Below are 9079 nucleotides of genomic sequence, written 5' to 3'. Positions count from 1 at the left end.
ACAGCACAGAACAGGCCCTTCGGCCCACGATGTTGTGCCGAGCTTTATCTGAAACCAAGATCAAGCTATCCCACTCCCTATCATCCTGGTGTGCTCCATGTGCCTATCCAATAACCGCTTAAATGTTCCTAAAGTGTCTGACTCCACTATCACTGCAGGCAGTCCATTCCACACCCCAACCACTCTCTGCGTAAAGAACCTACCTCTGATATCCTTCCTATATCTCCCACCATGAACCCTATAGTTATGCCCCCTTGTCATAGCTCCATCCACCCGATGAAATAGTCTCTGAACGTTCACTCTATCTATCCCCCTCATCATCTTATAAAGCTCTATCAAGTCTCCCCTCAGCCTCCTCCGCTCCAGAGAGAACAGCCCTAGCTCCCTCAACCTTTTCTCATAAGACCTATCCTCCTAACCAGGCAGCATCCTGGTAAATCTCCTCTGCACTCTTTCCAGCGCTTCCACATCCTTCTTATAGTGAGGTGACCAGAACTGCACACAATATTCCAAATGTGGTCTCACCAAGGTCCTGTACAGTTGCAGCATAACCCCACGGCTCTTAAACTCCAACCCCCTGTTAATAAAAGCTAACACACTATAGGCCTTCTTCACAGCTCTATCCACTTGAGTGGCAACCTTTAGAGATCTGTGGATATGGACCCCAAGATCTCTCTGTTCCTCCACAGTCTTCAGAACCCTACCTTTGACCCTGTAATCCACATTTAAATTAGTCCTACCAAAATGAATCACCTCACATTTATCAGGGTTAAACTCCATTTGCCATTTTTCAGCCCAGCTTTGCATCCTATCTATGTCTCTTTGCAGCCTACAACAGCCCTCCACCTCATCCACTACTCCACCAATCTTGGTGTCATCAGCAAATTTACTGATCCACCCTTCAGCCCCCTCCTCTAAGTCATTAATAAAAATCACAAGGACCAAGTGTGTGAGAATGTGTGTGAGTGTGTGTGTTATTGTGTGTGAGTGTGTGTGTGTCTTTGTGAGTGTGTGAGTGTGTGCGTGTGAGAATGTGTGAGTGTGTGTGTTATTGTGTGTGAGTGTGTGTGTGTGTGTATTTGTGAGTGTGTGTGTGTGAGTGTGTGTGTGAAAATGTGTGAGTGTGTGATTGTTGTGGAGCGTGTGGGGAGGTTGTACAAACCAAAACAGAGGATGCTTTCGAGCCAGACTCTGGAAATGGTTCAATGCACACCTGGGGCTGGACTGCATGTACCCAATGCAGGGTGCTCAGCCCCTGGGGGAGTGGGGGGGGGGGGGGGTCACTGCCAGCCTGGGCTTGTCTGTGCGGTGGAGATGCCGGCGTTGGACTGGGGTGAACACAGTAAGAGTTTTAACAACACCAGGTTAAAGTCCAACAGGTTTATTTGGTAGCAAACAACCGGGATGTTGGATTTATGTCACATTATCAGTAACCCCCACAGCTTGCCTCCTGGACTTGCAGAATCTCACTAGCTGTTCTGTCTGGAGACAATACACATCTCTTTAACCTGTGCTTCATGCTCCCTCCACCCACATTGTCTGTATCTTTAAGATCTGGTTGGTTGTAGAGATTCGCATTCTAATCAGTATTCTGTAACTTGATTTCTGTGTCTCTGTGTGCCCTGTTTGAGAGCACATTTCCACTCCATCTGACGAAGGAGCAGCGCTCCGAAAGCTAATGGTGTTTGCTACCAAATAAGCCTGTTGGACTTTAACCTGGTGTTGTTAAAACTCTTCTTGTCTGTGTTCCCAGCCCTCTGGGGTCGGGTTGGGGCGGTGGAAAGAGCAGAATTTCCAGGCACAGACACAAGGAGACGCTGCTGCTGCCCAAGTTGTACCAAATCCATTGAAGTGACATGACTATTTTGGCACAGACACACACATCAAGAGTTCAGGTTAATCTATAACTTGTCTAACAGTCACACACACACACACTTGTAATCCAGAGACTCTCTCTCTCTCCCTCCCTCTCAGTCTCTCATTCCCACTTCCCCCCCCCCCACCTCCCCCCCGCGCCCCCCCCCCCAAAAAAAACACAACTCCTCCTGCACTGTGAAGGGAAACTTCTCCAACCCCACACTTACAAGCTGACTTCCAGCAGATCTGAAATTTGGGATTACAGAGAGCGACTGGCGTGCCTTGGAATTTCTATTCGGGACTATCTGCTGCGACCCTCCACCAACCTCTGCCTCCCCCACCTGGAGTATTTGTCCTGGGCGATGAGAGATATTCCACGTTTATGTGTCTGACACATCCAGGAGTTTTGGGATGTCGCCCCATGGAGTTCGTTGAATACTTTTGGAGTTAGCAATTGGAATACAGTTTGGAGACCCAGGGATCCTTTTTGTTTTCTCCTCCCCACACCCACCTCGACCCAGTCCCACTCCAACAGCCTTTCTATCTGTATAAATAGAGAAGGAACAATGTTGGGGTCTGTGAAGATGGAATCCCACGAGGTTACTGACTGGAACAGTTTATATTCAGATCCAAGCGAGGTCAGTAAGAACGCCTTGGTCGACTTTGTCATTCAATTCTCAAAAGCTGCAGTTGTTTAGCCAGATGTGCTGTTCAATGTTAAAGTCTGTTTGCCACAGTGGAGCAGGAGGGACTGTTTCACTGTCCTGTCTCTCCGGCAGCTTCTGCTGCCCATTCTAAATCAGCGAGAGATGCTGGCCCGGGACAGGGGCGCTGAAGATGGATCGGATACCAACATCACCGCTGCTGCACAGGGTACAAACAAGCTACATCACGGGGGCTCATTGCAAAACATTTCACTTTGATATGGCACACCCAGCACTGAATTCAGGGCACAATTCGCCGATCCCCGAACAAGGGTACCACAAGCACTGGCGGAAAATAACAAATGTCCAATAATATTTCCCAAAGGATGCTCGCGAAGTTCAAAGAGATCATTGTGTGTGTGTTTATATCAGTGTGTCAGTGTGAGTGTTTATATCAGTGTGTCAGTGTGTGTTTATATCAGTGAGTTAGTGTGTGTTTAGATCAGTGTGTCAGTGTGTGTTTATATCAGTGAGTTAGTGTGTGTTTAGATCAGTGTGTCAGTGTGAGTACTTATATCAGTGTGTGTGTTTATATCAGTGTGTTAGTGTGAGTGTTTATATCAATGTGTCAGTGTGTGTGTTTATATCAGTGTGTCAGTGTGTGTATTTATATCAGTGTGTGTGTTTATATCAGTGTGTTAGTGTGAGTGTTTATATCAATGTGTCAGTGTGAGTGTTTATATCAGTGTGTGTGTTTATATCAGTATGTCAGTGTGTGTGTTTATATCAGTGTGTGTGTTTATATCAGTGTGTCAGTGTGTGTGTTTATATCAGTGTGTCAGTGTGAGTGTTTATATCAGTGTGTCAGTGTGTGTGTTTATATCAGTGTGTGTGTTTATATCAGCGTGTCAGTGTGTGTGTTTATATCAGTGTGTCAGTGTGAGTGTTTATATCAGTGTGTCAGTGTGTGTGTTTATATCAGTGTGTTAGTGTGTGTTTATATCAATGTGTCAGTGTGTGTTTATATCAGTGTGTCAGTGTGAGTGTTTATATCAGTGTGTCAGTATGTGTGTTTATATAAGTGTGTGTGTGTTCCTATCAGTGTGTGTGTTTATGTCAGTGTGTCAGTGTGTGTGTTTATATCAGTGTGTGTGCTTATATCAGTGTGTCAGTGTGTGTGTTTATATCAGTGTGTGTGTTTATATCAGTGTGTGTGTTTATATCAGTGTGTCAGTGTGTGTGTTTATATCAGTGAGTCAGTGTGTGTGTTTATATCACTGTGTGTTTATATCAGTGTGTGTGTTTATATCAGTGTGTGTGTTTATATCAGTGTGTCACTGTGTGTGTTTATATCAGTGAGTCAGTGTGTGTGTTTATATCACTGTGTGTTTATATCAGTGTGTGTGTTTATATCAGTGAGTCAGTGTGTGTGTTTATATCAGTGTGTCAGTGTCAGTGTTGATATCAGTGTGTGTGTTTATATCAGTGTGTCAGTGTGTGTGTTTATATCAGTGTGTCAGTGTGTGTGTTTATATCAGTGTATCAGTGTGTGTGTTCATATCAGTGTGTGCGTATAAATTAGTGTGTGTGTTTAAATCAGTGTGTCAGTGTGTGTGTTTATATCAGTGAGTCAGTGTGTGTGTTTATATCACTGTGTGTTTATATCAGTGTGTGTGTTTATATCAGTGAGTCAGTGTGTGTGTTTATATCACTGTGTGTTTATATCAGTGTGTGTGTTTATATCAGTGAGTCAGTGTGTGTGTTTATATCAGTGTGTCAGTGTCAGTGTTGATATCAGTGTGTGTGTTTATATCAGTGTGTCAGTGTGTGTGTTTATATCAGTGTGTCAGTGTGTGTGTTTATATCAGTGTATCAGTGTGTGTGTTCATATCAGTGTGTGCGTATAAATTAGTGTGTGTGTTTAAATCAGTGTGTCAGTGTGTGTGTTTATATCAGTGAGTCAGTGAGTGTGTTTATATCACTGTGTGTTTATATCAGTGTGTGTGTTTATATCAGTGAGTCAGTGTGTGTGTTTATATCAGTGTGTCAGTGTCAGTGTTGATATCAGTGTGTGTGTTTATATCAGTGTGTCAGTGTGTGTGTTTATATCAGTGTGTCAGTGTGTGTGTTTATATCAGTGTGTGTGTTTATATCAGTGTGACAGTGTGAGTGTTTATATCGGTGTGTATGTTTATATCAGTGTGTGTGTTTATATCAGTGTGTCAGTGTGTGTGCTTACATCAGTGTGTGTGTGTTCCTATCAGTGTGTCAGAGTGTGTGTTTATGTCAGTGTGTAAGTGTGTGTGTTTATATCAGTGTGTGTTTATATCAGTGTGTCAGTGTGTGTGTTTATATCAGTATGTCAGTGTGCGTGTTTATATCAGTGCGTCAGTGTGTGTGTTTATAACACTGTGTGTTTATATCAGTGTGTGTGTTTATATCAGTGTGTGTGTTTATATCAGTGTGTGTTTATATCAGTGTGTCAGTGTGTGTGTTTATATCACTGTGTCAGTGTGTGTTTATATCAGTGAGTCAGCGTGTCTGTTTATATCAGTGTGTCAGTGTGTGTGTTTATATCAGTGTGTCAGTGTGTATGTTTCTATCAGTGTGTCAGTGTGTGTGTGTTGATATAAGTGTGTGTGTTTATATCAGTGTGACAGTGTGTGTGTTTATATCAGTGTGTCAGTGTGAGTGTTTATATCAGTGTGTGTGTTTATATCAGTGTGTCAGTGTGTGTGTTTATATCAGTGTATGTGTCTTCCTATCAGTGTGTCAGAGTGTGTGTTTATGTCAGTGCGTCAGTGTGTGTGTTTATATCAGTGTGTGTGTTCATATCAGTGTGTCAGTGTGTGTGTTTATATCAGTGTGTGTGTTTATATCAGTATGTCAGTGTGACTGTTTATATCAGTGTATCAGTGCGTGTGTTTATATCAGTGTGTGTGTTTATAACACTGTGTGTTTATATCAGTGTGTGTGTTTATATCAGTGTGCGTGTTTATATCAGTGTGTCAGTGTGTGTGTTTATATCAGTGTGTGTGTTTATATCAGTATGTCAGTGTGTGTGTTTATATCAGTGTGTGTGTTTATATCAGTGTGTCAGTGTGTGTTTTTATATCAGTGTGCCAGTGTGTGTGTTTATAACACTGTGTGTTTATATCAGTGTGTGTATTTATATCAGTGTGTCAGTGTGTGTTTTTATATCAGTGTGTCAGTGTGTGTGTTTATATCAGTGTGTCAGTGTGTGTGTTTATATCAGTCTGTCAGTGTGTGTGTTTCTATCAGTGTGTCAGTGTGTGTGTTTATGTAAGTGTGTGTTTATATCAGTGTGTCAGTGTGAGTGTTTATATCAGTGTGTCAGTGTGTGTGTTTTTATCAGTGTGTCAGTGTGTGTTTATATCAGTGTGTCAGTGTGTGTGTTTATATCAGTGTGTGTTTATATCAGTGTGTGTGTTTATATCAGTGTGTCAGTGTGTGTGTTTATATCAGTGTGTGTGTTTATATCAGTGTGTCAGTGTGTGTGTTTCTATCAGTGTGTCAGGGTGTGTGTTTGTGTCAGGGTGTGTGTTTATATCAGTGTGTCAGTGTGTGCGTTTATATTAGTCTGTCAGTGTGTGTGTTTCTATCAGTGTGTCAGTGTGTGTGTTTATGTAAGTGTGTGTTTATATCAGTGTGTCAGTGTGAGTGTTTATATCAGTGTGTCAGTGTGTGTTTATATCAGTGTGTCAGTGTGTGTGTTTCTATCAGTGTGTCAGTGTGTGTGTTTATGTAAGTGTGTGTTTATATCAGTGTGTCAGTGTGAGTGTTTATATCAGTGTGTGTGTTTATATCAGTGTGTCAGTGTGTGTGTTTATATCAGTGTGTGTGTTTATATCAGTGTGTCAGTGTGTGTGTTTTTATCAGTGTGTCAGTGTGTGTGTTTATATCAGTGTGTGCGTTTATATCAGTGTGTCAGTATGAGTGTTGTATATCAATGTGTGTGTTTATATCAGTGTGTCAGTGTGAGTGTTTATATCAGTGCGTGTTTGTATCAGTGTGTCAATGTGTTTTTTTATATCAGTGTGTCAGTGTGTGTGTTTATATCAGTGTGTCAGTGTGTGTGTTTATATAAGTGTGTGTGTGTTCCTATCAGTGTGACAGAGTGTGTGTTTATGTCAGTGTGTCAGTGTGTGTGTTTATATCAGTGTGTGTGTTTATATCAGTGTGTCAGTGTGTGTGTTTATATCAGTGTGTGTGTTTATATCAGTATGTCAGTGTGTGTGTTTATGTCAGTGTGCGTGTTTATATCAGTGTATTAGTGTGTGTGTTTATATCAGTGTGTCAGTGTGTGTGTTTATAACACTGTGTGTTTATATGAGTGTGTGTGTTTATATCAGTGTGTCAGTGTGTGTGTTTATATCAGTGTGCGTGTTTATATCAGTGTGTCAGTTTGTGTGTTTATATCAGTGTGCGTGTTCATATCAGTGTGTCAGTGTGTGTTTATGTCATTGTGTCAGTGTGTGTGTTTATATCAGTGTGTCAGTGTGTGTGTTTATATCAGTGTGTCACAGTGTGTGTTTATATCAGTGTGCGTGTTTATATCAGCGTGTCAGTGTGTGTTTATGTCATTGTGTCAGTGTGAATGTTTATAACAGTGTGTCACAGTGTGTGTTTATATCAGTGTGCGTGTTTATATCAGCGTGTCAGTGTGTGTTTATGTCATTGTGTCAGTGTGAATGTTTATAACAGTGTGTCCGTGTGTGTGTTTATATCAGTGTGTGTGTTTATATCAGTGTGTCTGTGTGTGTGTTTATATCAGTGTGTCAGTGTGTGTGTTTATATCAGTCTGTCAATGTGTGTGTTTCTATCAGTGTGTCAGTGTGTGTTTATATCAGTGTGTGTTTATATCAGTGTGTCAGTGTGCGTGTTAACATCAGTGTGTCAGTGTGCGTGTTTATATCAGTGTGTCAGTTTGTGTGTTTACATCAGTGTGTCAGTGTGTGTGTTTATATCAGTGTGTCAGTGTGTGTGTTTATATCAGTGGGTCAGTGTGTGTGTTTACATCAGTGTGTCAGTGTGTGTGTTTATATCAGTGTGACAGTGTGTGTGTTTATATCAGTGTGTCAGTGTGTGTGTTTATATCAGTGTGTGTGTTTATATCAGTGTGTCAGTGTGTGTGTTTACATCAGTGTGTGTGTTTATATCAGTGTGTGTGTTCATATCAGTGTGTGTGTTTATATCAGTGTGTCAGTGTGTGTGTTTATATCAGTGTGTCAGTGTGTGTGTTTATATCAGTGTGTGTGTTTATATCAGTGTGTCAGTGTGTGTGTTTATATCAGTGTGTGTGTTTATATCAGTGTGTGTGTTCATATCAGTGTGTGTGTTTATATCAATGTGTGTGTTTATATCAGTGTGTGTGTTCATAACAGGGCGTCAGTGTGTGTGTTTATATCAGTGTGTCAGTGTGTGTGTTTATATCAGTGTGTGTGTTTATATCAGTGTGTCAGTGTGTGTGTTTATATTAGTGTGTGTGTTTATATCAGTGTGTCAGTGTGTGTGTTTATATCAGTGTGTGTGTTAATATCAGTGTGTCAATGTGTGTGTGTTTATATCAGTGTGTGTCTTTAAATCAGTGTGTCAGTGTGTGTGTTTATATCAGTTTGTCAGTGTGTGTGTTTACATCAGTGTGTGTGTTAATATCAGTGTGTCAATGTGTGTGTGTTTATATCAGTGTGTGTGTTTATATCAATGTGTGTGTTTATATCAGTGTGTGTGTTCATATCAGGGCGTCAGTGTGTGTGTTTATATCAGTGTGTCAGTGTGTGTGTTGATATCAGTGTGTGTGTTTATATCAGTGTGTCAGTGTGTGTGTTTATATCAGTGTGTGTGTTTATATCAGTGTGTCAGTGTGTGTGTTTATATCAGTGTGTGTGTTCATATCAGGGCGTCAGTGTGTGTGTTTATATCAGTGTGTCAGTGTGTGTGTTTATATCAGTGTGTGTGTTTATATCAGTGTGTCAGTGTGTGTGTTTATATCAGTGTGAGTGTTTATATCAGTGTGTCAGTGTGTGTGTTTATATCAGTGTGTGTGTTTATATCAGTGTGTGTGTTAATATCAGTGTGTCAATGTGTGTGTGTTTATATCAGTGTGTGTCTTTAAATCAGTGTGTCAGTGTGTGTGTTTATATCAGTGTCTCAGTGTGTTTACATCAGTGTGTGTTTATATCAGCGTGTGTGTTGATGCCAGAGTGTCAGTGTGTGTGTTTATATCAGTGTGTGTGTTTAAAACAGTGTGTCAGTGTGTGTGTTTATATCAGTGTGTCAGTGTGTTTGTTTATATCAGTGTCTCAGTGTGTGTGTTTAAATCAGTGTGTCAGTGTGTGTGTTTATATCAGTGTGTGTGTTTATATCAGTGTCTCAGTGTGTGTGTTTATATCAGTGTGTCAGTGTGTGTGTTTATATCAGTGTGTGTGTTTATATCAGTGTGTCAGTGTGTGTGTTGATATCAGTGTGTCAGTGTGAGTGTTTATATCATTGTGCCAGTGTGTGTGTTTCTATCAGTGTGTCAGTGTGTGTGTTTATGTAAGTGTGTGTGTATATCA

At 40.9% G+C, this 9079-nt stretch overlaps 1 protein-coding gene across 3 annotated transcripts in view; it reads left to right on the top strand.

Annotated features, from left to right (window-relative positions):
• The first annotated feature begins 1984 nt into the window (after window positions 1-1984).
• Window positions 1985-9079, top strand: part of LOC144511423 (hepatocyte nuclear factor 3-beta-like) — a 127190-nt gene continuing 120095 nt past the window's right edge. The window contains exon 1 of one of the 3 annotated variants that reach the window (XM_078241766.1): window positions 1985-2495. In XM_078241766.1, the coding sequence (XP_078097892.1) occupies window positions 2424-2495 (72 nt within the window). In that variant the 5' untranslated portion in view covers window positions 1985-2423. Of the gene's footprint in view, window positions 2731-2758; window positions 2915-9079 lie in introns of those variants that run through there. The other 2 variants (XM_078241768.1, XM_078241767.1) reach the window with 2 other exon arrangements.

This window comes from Mustelus asterias, chromosome 24 (assembly GCF_964213995.1).
Source record: "Mustelus asterias chromosome 24, sMusAst1.hap1.1, whole genome shotgun sequence".
NCBI classification, from domain to species: domain Eukaryota; kingdom Metazoa; phylum Chordata; class Chondrichthyes; order Carcharhiniformes; family Triakidae; genus Mustelus; species Mustelus asterias.
Note: the sequence above shows the minus strand (reverse complement) of the source record. Positions and strands in the feature narration are given on the sequence as shown.